The sequence below is a fragment of the Pristiophorus japonicus genome, chromosome 11 (assembly GCF_044704955.1).
Source record: "Pristiophorus japonicus isolate sPriJap1 chromosome 11, sPriJap1.hap1, whole genome shotgun sequence".
NCBI classification, from domain to species: domain Eukaryota; kingdom Metazoa; phylum Chordata; class Chondrichthyes; family Pristiophoridae; genus Pristiophorus; species Pristiophorus japonicus.
Genome location: NC_091987.1, coordinates 24,248,529 through 24,261,564, shown reverse-complemented (window position 1 = coordinate 24,261,564; position 13,036 = coordinate 24,248,529). Strand labels below are relative to the sequence as shown.

Genomic DNA, 13,036 nt, shown 5'->3' with positions numbered 1-13,036 from the left:
GTTAGTGAGTTAGTGAAGCATTATATTGTACCAGAGTGTTACAGCGAGTTAGTGAAGCATTATATTGTACCAGAGTGTTACAGTGAGTTAGTGGAACATTATACTGTACCAGATTGTTAGTGAGTTAGTGAAGCATTATACTGTACCAGAGTGTTAGTGAGTTAGTGAAGCATTATACTGTACCAGAGTGTTACAGCGAGTTAGTGAAGCATTATACTGTACCAGAGTGTTACAATGAGTTAGTGAAGCATTATATTGTACCAGAGTGTTACAGCGAGTTAGTGAAGCATTATACTGTACCAGAGTGTTACAATGAGTTAGTGAAGCATTATACTGTACCAGAGTGTTAGTGAGTAAGTGAAGCATTATATTGTACCAGAGTGTTAGTGAGTTAGTGAAGCATTATACTGTACCAGAGTGTTAGTGAGTTAGTGAAGCATTATACTGTACCAGAGTGTTAGTGAAGCATTATATTGTACCAGAGTGTTACAGCGAGTTAGTGAAGCATTATACTGTACCAGAGTGTTAAAATGAGTTAGTGAAGCATTATACTGTACCAGAGTGTTAGTGAGTTAGTGAAGCGTACCAGAGTGTTAGTGAGTTAGTGAAGCATTATACTGTACCAGAGTGTTACAGTGAGTTAGTGAAGCATTATACTGTACCAGAGTGTTAGTGAGTTAGTGAAGCATTATATTGTACCAGAGTGTTAGTGAGTTAGTGAAACATTATATTGTACCAGAGTGTTAGTGAGTTCGTGAAGCATTATACTGTACCAGAGTGTTAGTGAGTTAGTGAAGCATTATACTGTACCAGAGTGTTAGTGAGTTAGTGAAGCATTATACTGTACCAGTGTTACAGTGAGTTAGTGAAGCATTATACTGTACCAGAGTGTTAGTGAGTTAGTGAAGCATTATACTGTACCAGAGTGTTACAGTGAGTTAGTGAAGCATTATACTGTACCAGAGTGTTAGTGAGTTGGTGAAGCATTATACTGTACCAGAGTGTTACAGTGAGTTAGTGAAGCATTATACTGTACCAGAGTGTTAGTGAGTTAGTGAAGCATTATACTGTACCAGAGTGTTAGTGAGTTAGTGAAGCATTATATTGTACCAGAGTGTTACAGCGAGTTAGTGAAGCATTATATTGTACCAGAGTGTTACAGTGAGTTAGTGGAACATTATACTGTACCAGATTGTTAGTGAGTTAGTGAAGCATTATACTGTACCAGAGTGTTAGTGAGTTAGTGAAGCATTATACTGTACCAGAGTGTTACAGCGAGTTAGTGAAGCATTATACTGTACCAGAGTGTTACAAAGAGTTAGTGAAGCATTATACTGTACCAGTGTTAGTGAGTTAGTGAAGCATTATATTGTACCAGAGTGTTAGTGAGTTAGTGAACCATTATACTGTACCAGAGTGTTAGTGAGTTAGTGAAGCATTATACTGTACCAGAGTTTTACAATGAGTTAGTGAAGCATTATACTGTACCAGAGTGTTAGTGAGTTAGTGAAGCATTATACTGTACCAGAGTGTTACAATGAGTTAGTGAAGCATTATACTGTACCAGAGTGTTACAATGAGTTAGTGAAGCATTATACTGTACCAGAGTGTTAGTGAGTTAGTGAAGCATTATACTGTACCAGAGTGTTAGTGAGTTAGTGAACCATTATACTGTACCAGAGTGTTAGTGAGTTAGTGAAGCATTATACTGTACCAGAGTTTTACAATGAGTTAGTGAAGCATTATACTGTACCAGAGTGTTACAGTGAGTTAGTGAAGCATTATACTGTACCAGAGTGTTACAATGAGTTAGTGAAGCATTATACTGTACCAGAGTGTTAAAATGAGTTAGTGAAGCATTATACTGTACCAGAGTGTTAGTGAGTTAGTGAAGCATTATATTGTACCAGAGTGTTAGTGAGTTAGTGAAACATTATATTGTACCAGAGTGTTAGTGAGTTAGTGAAGCATTATACTGTACCAGAGTGTTAGTGAGTTAGTGAAGCATTATACTGTACCAGAGTGTTAGTGAGTTAGTGAAGCATTATACTGTACCAGTGTTACAGTGAGTTAGTGAAGCATTATACTGTACCAGAGTGTTAGTGAGTTAGTGAAGCATTATACTGTACCAGAGTGTTATAGTGAGTTAGTGAAGCATTATACTGTACCAGAGTGTTAGTGAGTTGGTGAAGCATTATACTGTACCAGAGTGTTACGGTGAGTTAGTGAAGCATTATACTGTACCAGAGTATTACGCTGAGTTCGTGAAGCATTATATTGTACCAGAGTGTTACAGTGAGTTAGTGAAGCATTATACTGTACCAGAGTGTTACAGTGAGTTAGTGAAGCATTATACTGTACCAGAGTGTTAGTGAGTTAGTGAAGCATTATACTGTACCAGAGTGTTAGTGAGTTAGTGAAGCATTATATTGTACCAGAGTGTTACAGCGAGTTAGTGAAGCATTATATTGTACCAGAGTGTTACAGTGAGTTAGTGGAACATTATACTGTACCAGAGTGTTAGTGAGTTAGTGAAGCATTATATTGTACCAGAGTGTTAGTGAGTTAGTGAAGCATTATACTGTACCAGAGTTTTACAATGAGTTAGTGAAGCATTATACTGTACCAGAGTGTTAGTGAGTTAGTGAAGCATTATACTGTACCAGAGTGTTACAATGAGTTAGTGAAGCATTATACTGTACCAGAGTGTTACAATGAGTTAGTGAAGCATTATACTGTACCAGAGTGTTACAGTGTTAGTGAAGCATTATACTGTACCAGAGTGTTAGTGAGTTAGTGAAGCATTATACTGTACCAGAGTGTTAGTGAGTTAGTGAAGCATTATATTGTACCAGAGTGTTACAGCGAGTTAGTGAAGCATTATATTGTACCAGAGTGTTACAGTGAGTTAGTGGAACATTATACTGTACCAGAGTGTTAGTGAGTTAGTGAAGCATTATATTGTACCAGAGTGTTAGTGAGTTAGTGAAGCATTATACTGTACCAGAGTTTTACAATGAGTTAGTGAAGCATTATACTGTACCAGAGTGTTAGTGAGTTAGTGAAGCATTATACTGTACCAGAGTGTTACAATGAGTTAGTGAAGCATTATACTGTACCAGAGTGTTACAATGAGTTAGTGAAGCATTATACTGTACCAGAGTGTTACAGTGTTAGTGAAGCATTATACTGTACCAGAGTGTTAGTGAGTTAGTGAACCATTATACTGTACCAGAGTGTTAGTGAGTTAGTGAAGCATTATACTGTACCAGAGTTTTACAATGAGTTAGTGAAGCATTATACTGTACCAGAGTGTTACAGTGAGTTAGTGAAGCATTATACTGTACCAGAGTGTTACAATGAGTTAGTGAAGCATTATACTGTACCAGAGTGTTAAAATGAGTTAGTGAAGCATTATACTGTACCAGAGTGTTACAGTGAGTTAGTGAAGCATTATACTGTACCAGAGTGTTAGTGAGTTAGTGAAGCATTATATTGTACCAGAGTGTTAGTGAGTTAGTGAAGCATTATATTGTACCAGAGTGTTAGTGAGTTAGTGAAGCATTATACTGTACCAGAGTGTTACAGTGAGTTATTGAAGCATTATACTGTACCAGAGTGTTAGTGTGTTAGTGAAGCAATATACTGTACCAGAGTGTTAGTGAAGCATTATATTGTACCAGAGTGTTACAGCGAGTTAGTGAAGCATTATACTGTACCAGAGTGTTACAGCGAGTTATTGAAGCATTATACTGTACCAGAGTGTTAGTGAGTTAGTGAAGCATTATACTGTACCAGAGTGTTAGTGAAGCATTATATTGTACCAGAGTGTTACAGCGAGTTAGTGAAGCATTATACTGTACCAGAGTGTTACAGCGAGTTATTGAAGCATTATACTGTACCAGAGTGTTAGTGAGTTAGTGAAGCATTATACTGTACCAGAGTGTTAGTGAGTTAGTGAAGCATTATACTGTACCAGAGTTTTACAGTGAGTTAGTGAAGCATTATTCTGTACCAGAGTGTTACAGCGAGTTAGTGAAGCATTATACTGTACCAGAGTGTTACAATGAGTTAGTGAAGCATTATACTGTACCAGAGTTTTACAGTGAGTTAGTGAAGCATTATACTGTACCAGAGTGTTACAGTGAGTTAGTGAAGCATTATACTGTACCAGAGTGTTAGTGAGTTAGTGAAGCATTATACTGTATCAGAGTGTTACAGTGAGTTAGTGAAGCATTATACTGAACCAGAGTGTTACATGAGTTAGTGAAGCATTATACTGTACCAAAGTGTTAGTGAGTTAGTGAAGCATTATACTGTACCAGAGTGTTAGTGTGTTAGTGAAGCATTATACTGTACCAGAGTGTTAGTGAAGCATTATATTGTACCAGAGTGTTACAGCGAGTTAGTGAAGCATTATACTGTACCAGAATGTTACGGTGAGTTAGTGAAGCATTATACTGTACCAGAGTGTTACGGTGAGTTAGTGAAGCATTATACTGTACCAGAGTGTTACGGTGAGTTAGTGAAGCATTATACTGTACCAGTGTGTTCGTGAGTTAGTGAAGCATTATACTGTACCAGAGTGTTACAGTGAGTTAGTGAAGCATTATACTGTACCAGTGTGTTACGGTGAGTTAGTGAAGCATTATACTGTACCAGAGTGTTACAGTGAGATTGTGAAGCATTATACTGCACCAGTGTGTTACGGTGAGTTAGTGAAGCATTATACTGCACCAGTGTGTTACGGTGAGTTAGTGAAGCATTATACTGTACCAGAGAGATAGTGAAGCATTATACTGTACCAGAGTATTACGCCGAGTTGGTGAAGCATTATACTGCACCAGTGTGTTACGGTGAGTTAGTGAAGCATTATACTGTACCAGAGTGCTACGGTGAGTTCGTGAAGCATTATACTGTACCAGAGTGTTAGTGAAGCATTATATTGTACCAGAGTGTTAGTGAAGCATTATATTGTACCAGAGTGCTACGATGAGTTAGTGAAGCATTATACTTCAAAGGAGCAGCATGCAGCCCGACCCGGCATTCGGCGCGGAGGCCCTGACCTACAAGGATGATCAGCAGGTCGGGGCCTTCAAAGGAGCACATCGCTTGTAGGTACAGCGCGTGCTGGAGGGAGCGACAGCTGTGAAGAGGGCAACTGGATTGGACGTCATCAAGGTCCAGATCGCTGATTGGAGCGTGGACAGGTACAGCAGGAGCGGCGAGTGATCATGGAGCGCCACGATTGGGGCCCAGGAAAGGCATGAGTTCGGGGCCCAGGAGATGCGTGGGCCCAGAGGCAGCATGGGCCAGCCCACACTGCAATATGTGTGCACACCAGGTCTGTGCAGCAGAGCTGGTCTCCAGTCACTTTGGTTAATCCTTGCCACTGGACCAAGACCTGACTCTGTCAAGCCCGTGTGGTGGCTGGTGTGTAACGGCCACCCCACGTTAAAATAAAATCCACGCACAGGCATCTTCCACTCTTCAACATGGAGTCCGGGATCTGGAATATTAGGTCCTTCATTGAAACACCTGTGAACTCATCCCTTTTTGGCGTGGAAGCAAGTCATCCTCGACACGAGGGACTGGTTATGATGATGATGATACTGTACCAACTTGTATTTATATACTGCCTTTAACATAGTAAATCATCCCACGGCATTTCACAGGAGTATTATGGGATATAAAATTTGACACTGAGCTACCGGAGTGCTAAGGTGAGTTAGCGAAGCGTTATAATGTACCAGAGCACGAAGGTGAATTTTTAAAAATTGTTCCTGGGATGTGGGCATCGTTGGCATTTATTGCCCATCCCTAATTGCCCCTTGAGAAGGTGGTGGTGAGCCACCTTCTTGAACCGCTGCAGTCCGTGTGGAGAAGGTGCTCCCACAGTGCTGTTAGGGAGGGAGTGCCAGGATTTTGACCCAGCGACGATAAAGGAACGATATATTTCCAAGGCAGGGATGGTGTGTGACTTGGAGGGGAACTTGCCGGTGATGGTGTTCCCATGAGCCTGCTGCCCTTGTGCTTTTAGGTGGATTTGGGAGGTGTTCTTGAAGAAGCCTTGGCGAGTTGCTGCAGTGCATCTTATACATTGTACACACTGCAGCCATAGTGGTGGAAGGAGTGAATGTTTACAGTGTTAATGAGTGAGGCATTACACTGTACCAGAGTACTAAGGTGCATTAGTGAGGCATTACATTGTACCAGAGCACTAAGGTGCATTAAAAGTTCTGTACAAAAATGCATGTAGTGTAAGAACCAAAACAAATAAGTTAGAAGCAAAGATTTAGCTTAAAGGGTATGATGTAGTAGCCATTACAAAGACCCAGTTCCAAGCTGCGCATAACTGGGAGATAAATATTCCAGTCTATAGGATCTTCAGAAAGGACAGGGAAACTGTGAAAGGTGGGGAGGGTGGAGGGGGGGGCGGTGGCGGGGAGCGTGAGCAGTGTGAGCAACAATATTGATGAGACACAATTACAGCAGTGGAAACAAAGTACTTCAGGAAAGCTGTTCGGGCAACAGTATGGGTTAGGAACAGTGAAGAATGCAATACTCTGATGTGAGTAAATATACAGACCCCCGGACAACAGTGATGTAGTGGGGTGGATCTTTAAATACAGAGATCAGAAACGCATGTAGCCGAAACAACATCGTGAATCTGTGGAATTCTCTACCCCAGAGAGCTGTGGAGGCTGAGTCATTGAATATATTTAAGGCTGAGAGAGAAGATTCTTGAACTATAGGGGAGTCAAGGGTTATGGGGAGCGGGCAGGGAAGTGGAATTGAGGCCAAGATCAGAGCAGCCATGATCATATTGAATGGCAGAGCAGGCTCGAGGGGCCATATGGCCTACTCCTGCTCCTATTTCTTATGTCCTTATGTAACTGTGCTGAACTGTTAATGGGGAAACATGCAAACACACAGCAGGAACGTTTTGGTACAATACAATGCCAGTACATGCCCCGAAAAGGCAAAAACTCCACTTGTGCAGTTAGTCATCCATGGTCAACAAACAAGGCAAGAGACAGTATTGAGCTAAAAGAAAAGACTTACACAAATGCAAAGGAAAGTGGAAATCCAGAAGACTGGGAGAGCTATAAAAAAAACAAAGGGATACAAAGAAAGTAATAAGATGCAAACACGGAGTAAGAAAAAAACTTGTAAGAGATATCAAAGCCAACAGTAAAAGTTTTTATCAATATATTATGAGAGTGGCAAAAGGTAATGTTGACCAGCGAGACTATAATGTACAATAAGGAAACACCAGACGTTAAATGAGAACGATGTATCCGTTTTCACAGTGAAGATGAAGATAAAACATGAGCACGACGAGGGAAGCCATGAATATGTCAAGGGAAGGAACTTTGTGGTTTTAATACAAGTAAAAAAAAAAAGGTTCTAGAGAATATAATGGCGTTTGAGATAAACAAAAATCTCCGGGACGGGGTGGTTTCTCCCCACCCTGGGACCGGACGATCCCCCCCTCCTCTGGATGGTTCTACCCCCGCCCCCCCCCCCCCCCCGAGTCTCCCGGGACTGGATGATCCCCCTCCGCCCCCCCGGGACTGGATAGTCCCCCCCACCCCGGGCTCCCTTGGGACCAGATAGTTCTCCCCCCCACGCCTTTCAACCGGATGGTCCGCCCTCCCAGGGGGACCGGATGGTTCTTCCCCCCCCCCCCCCCCAGGGACCAGATGGTTCTTCCCCATACCCTCCCCCGCCCCCTAGTGGTTTCCCCAGGGATCTGTATAGAGGCCTCAGCTTTTCACCATGACTATCAATGAGAGCTGTATATCTGAAGTTGCAGTTGACACTAAGCTAGGAGGGACAGTGAGTTGTGTAGATGGCAGCAGGAAGTTACAAAGGGATATAGGCAGATTAAGTGAGTGGACAACACTGTGGGAGATGGAGTTCAATGTGAGGTCATCTGCTTTCCATCCAAGAAAGATAAATTGGAATATTCCCTTAATGGCGAGAGTCTTGGAGCTGTGGAGGAGCACAGGGATTTGGGAATCCAGGTACACGGGTCACTAGATGCTCATGCCCACGTACCTAAAGTAATCAAAACAAGCCCATAGAACGTTGGCCTTTATCTCAAAGGGGCTGCAATAGAAAGGGGAGGACGTGATGCTGCTGTGGTACACAGCCTTGGTCAGAACCCACCTGGTTACTGTGTTCAGTTCTGGCACCGCACCTCAGGGAGGATAGAGTGGGGTTGGACGGGGTGCAGTGCAGATTCACCAGATGCTATTGGGGTCTGAAGGGTTAAATTATGAGGGCAGGTTGCATAAGACTGACTAGGCTTGTATCCCTTGAGTTTAGAAGGTTGTTGGAGTGTTGCTATTGAGATATTTAACAAAAAATAAAATAAATTGATAAGTGTAAATAGAGCTCGGTGTCAAATAGTGTCTGATAACGCACCTGTGAAGTGCCTAATTGCAAGTGGTTTCGAGGTGACCTAATCGAGGTCTTTAAAACGTTAAAAGGATTCAGTAGGGTAGATGCACAAAACTACTCTGATGAAAGAATCCAGAACAAGGGTGGTTCAATCTTAAAATTAAAGCTAGGCCTCTCAGGAGTTAAATCAAGAATCAGTTTTGCACACAAAGGGCAATGGGAATCTGGAACTCTCTGCTCCAACAGGCTGTGGATGCTGGAGATCCAGTGACATTTTCAAGACTGAGATTGACAGATTTTTATTTGGTAAAGGTATCAAGCAATATGGAGCAAAAGGTGGGTAAATAGAGCTGAAGAACAGATCAGCGATGATCTAACTGAATGGCAGAACAGGCCCGAAGAGCTGAATGGCCTCCTCCTGGTCTTACATACCTAGTGAGGCAATACACTGCAAGAACAGAAGCGTGCAGTACTACACCTACCAGTGCAATGAAAGGCTTCATCAAACTGTCCTGAGGTCTGTTAATGTTATATTCTGCAACAGTAACTTTTAGCGGTTGCCTGTTAAGTAGGAAGTACGAGTCCATTTAAAGTAGCATTAGACTATGGAGTCAGGGTTGACATTAAAGCAATGGTCAGCTTAGTCAATTCAGCAAACCTAATTAAATGACATGCCAGTGCACACTGAGTGATGTATTTCAGAGAACTGTAATCAGTTGCAGGAAATAGTTAGTTTTGCAAAGGAAAATATTTGGATTGACGGGTACAAAATGGCACTGAATCAAAGACAGATTTATAATTAAAAGTTTCACGTGGTGGAATAGCAGTTATATGCAACAAGGGTGAAAACTATTGATAAAATAATAAAGTCGTACTTCTCCATGGAAAAATAACTCGTTAAAACTAAAGTTATTAATGAGGTCAATTCAAATCTCCTTATCTGTACTTTAAATGTTATATAATTATTTAATGCAGAATTGTGTGTATTGTCATGAGGAGAGAGCAAGAGAAATGTACAAAAACTGGCTGTTTGTATTTGGAGTTGTAACAGCCTAAGATACTGAGCTCAGAACTGGAACACGTTTCAATCCCCAACCAAGCATCATCACGTCTGGTCGCAACTACCGTATATACTCGCGTATCCTGCGATCTCGCGTATCATGCGACCCCTAAATTTTCGTCCCCAAAACATGATTTTACCATATATCTCATGTATCATGCGAGTCACTTTTTTGAGATCGAATACAGACCTTAACATGAAACATCGAGTGGATTCTGCTCGCGAATCGAACACCGATACAGCAATCGTTCCAGCTGGCTTGACTAGCGTCGTTCAGCCACAGCCTCTACTGTGTTTGCGGGTAAAAGAAGCATGGGCTGAGATAGATGGAGCCTCTAATAATGCAGCAAACTTCAGAGGGAGTTGTGGGTGGCGATCTCTAGACCACAGCAAAGATACAGTACAAGCGACAATAGAGGCTGCAATCCAGCCCAGGAGATACCTGCCGAGATTCAGCGTGGATACGGTCTGCTTAACAGCCTAACAGCCGAATCTTGGCCAGCGCTTCACACCCGCAAATTTTGTATCTCGCGTATCATGCGACCCCCCAAATTTAGGTTACAATTTAGGTCTTCAAAAGTCGCATGATACGCGAGTATATACGGTATATCTTTAAAGTGTATGTTTAAGTCCTACTACATGTGTTGTATATGTAATACTTCAGTGAAACCTGATATTCAATGTAAAAAGAACCATATTGATTTGAGGAGGACATTATAAATAAGAACTCATATCTTCTAACACCGGTAGGAGGAATGACACTGTACCAGAGGGGCAGTGTACACTGAGCAATGACACTGTACCAGAGGGGCAGTGTACACTGAGCAATGACACTGTACCAGAGGGGCAGTGTACAGTTTCATGCCTGTAGCAACCACACAGCCAGACATTTGTCCTGACTAGGGGGTGAATTCAGTATAAGCTGCTCTCAGTTTATTGTGCATACCAATCGCAAGGGTGAGGGTGTGTCGGTGATTGACCTATGTTCAGCCCTCTTGCCAGTACTGCCTGTAATTAAACACAAGGCTCTGACACTTTTACTTACTATAAATGAGTCACTTTGACTTTTTTGGTAAAGCTGCCTCTTCTGTTTCAATCCATCCCATCCATTCAAACACTTGGATGGTTTCTGTGAACAATTAAATACAAGAAAAAAGATGTATAAATACAACATAGAAATGTTGGATTACCCACCATAGGCTCCTCTCCCTCAATCACATTAGGTTACCTATTATCCCTCCATAGCTTCTGTAATCTCCTCCAGCTCTACAATCCTCCAATTCTAGCCTCTTCCACATCCCTGATTATAATCGCTCCACCATTGGCGGCCCTGCCTTCAGCTGCCTGGGTCCCAAACTCTGGAATTCCCTCCCTAAACCTCTCCAACTTTCTCTCCTTCTTTAAGACGCTCCTTAAACCTACCTCTCTGACCAAGTCTGTCCTAATATCTCCTATGTGGCTCGGTGTCAAATCTTGTTTGATAATGCTCCTGTGAAGCGCCTGGGAACATTTTGCTTCGTTAAAGGTGCTACATAAATGTGTTATTGTTGTTTCAGGGTGATCTAATCAAGGTCTTTAAAATGTTTAAAGGAGTCGCTAGGATAGATACGGAGAAACTATTTCCTCTGAAGGGGGAAATCCAGAACACGGGGGCATAATCTTAAATTTCGATCGTAATCATTCAGGATCGAAATCAAAAACTACTTTTTTAAGCTCAGTAGTGAAAATCTGGAATTCTCTCCCCAACAGCTATGGATGCTGGGGGTCAATTGAAATTTTCAAGCCTGAGATCAATTGATGATTTGTTAGGTAAGGGTATCAAAGGGCATGCAGGTACAGCAGGCGGTGAAAAAGGCAAATGGCATGTTGGCCTTCATAGCGAGGGGATTTGAGTATTGGAGCAGGGAGGTCTTACTGCAGTTGTACAGGGCCTTGGTGAGGTCTCACCTGGAGTATTGTGTTCAGTTTTGGTCTCCTAATCTGAGGAAGGACGTTCTTGCTATTGAGGGAGTGCAGCGAAGGTTCACCAGACTGACTCCCAGGATGGCAGGACTGACATATGAAGAAAGACTGGATCGACTGGGCTTATATTCACTGGAGTTCAGAAGAATGAGAGGGGATCTCATAGAAACATATAAAATTCTGACGGGACTGGACAGGTTAGATGCGGGAAGAATGTTCCCGATGTTGGGGAAGTCCAGAACCAGGGGTCACAGTCTAAGGATAAGGGGTAAGCCATTTAGGACCGAGATGAGGAGAAACTTCTTCACTCAGAGAGTGGTGAACCTGTGGAATTCTCTACCGCAGAAAGTTGTTGAGGCCAGTTCGTTAGATATATTCAAAAGAGAGTTAGATATGGCCCTTACGGCTAAAGGGATCAAGGGGTATGGAGAGAAAGCAGGAACGGGGTACTGAGGGAATGATCAGCCATGATCTTATTGAATGGTGGTGCAGGCTCGAAGGGCCGAATGGCCTACTCCTGCACCTATTTTCTATGTTTCTATGTTTCTATGATATGGATTAAAGGTGGAGAACTGGATTTGAAGTATAGATCATGATCGATCTGAATAGCACAACAGGCTTGACAACCTGATTGGCTTACTTCTGTCTTCTTTGCCCTCAGCAGTGGGCTAGAATTCCCACTCCCATTCCGCCGGTGCTGCTCGTTTTCGGCGGAAAACTCCCCCCCCCCCCGAGAAAATTTCCACTCCATTTCTCAGAGTTCCACCGCCGTTTTCGAAATATCGTTGGGGAGCGGACCACCGGCGTGCACCGCCGAAAAAACCACTACCGCCCAAGTTTGGGCTCAGCGGTGACCCGCAGGTACGATCAAAAAAAACACCCAAGAAAAGCAGCCGGAGCTGGGCGGTTGGTAAATATCCTGCAAAGAAAGGGAAGTTAAAGAGTTTTTCATCATTATTTTAAAATTCTTTTACAACGATTATGTTAAAAAGGGTCTTGAGAATGTTTTCTGATTTTTTTACTTTTTGTTTCTTGGAAAAAATATTTTTATGCTTTCCCCCCTCCCTGCAGCCTCGGTCTAAATTTGAGTAATTACGGCCAGTTTTGATTAAGAACCGGCCACTTTGCCCCGGATCGCGTTTAACCGCCAAGAATCATCGTCTAAGATCCATTTTCTCGCTGGGCGGTATTTTTCCTTTTTTTTTATGCAATTTTTTGCTGCCGTTAATTTAAGAATCTTAGTAAACCTTTTGGGCAGCAGGTTTTGTGGCTGAGAAAGCTAGAGCTTTTCACTCTAGAAAAGTAAAGACAATAAGGAGACTTGATTGAGGTCTTTAAAACAATGAAAGCATTAAAACTCAGTGCAACTGCATAGGTTATTTGAGCTAAATAGTTTGTGGACCAGGAGACACAGGTTTAACTTATATAAGTGAAGAACTAGGGGTTTACATAACCTAAACTTGTGTGTCTTGGTCCTTGTTAAAAGAGCCCTTGATATTTGGAACAACTTGCTATCATGTGCAATGAGGGCAGATTTTCAGCACAAGTTCCTGGTAGAATCTCAAATATCTGCATATTGAGTTAGATGGGTCATTAGGAGTGATG

The 13,036-nt window shown here is 42.2% G+C and overlaps 1 protein-coding gene across 3 annotated transcripts in view; it reads right to left on the bottom strand.

Moving 5' to 3' along the window:
- Positions 1 to 13,036, bottom strand: part of slc37a1 (solute carrier family 37 member 1) — a 161,241-nt gene that overhangs the window by 53,869 nt on the left and 94,336 nt on the right. For all 3 annotated transcript variants that reach the window (XM_070893262.1, XM_070893263.1, XM_070893264.1), the window contains exon 11: positions 10,515 to 10,598. In XM_070893262.1, the coding sequence (XP_070749363.1) occupies positions 10,515 to 10,598 (84 nt within the window). The remainder of the gene's footprint in view (positions 1 to 10,514; positions 10,599 to 13,036) is intronic.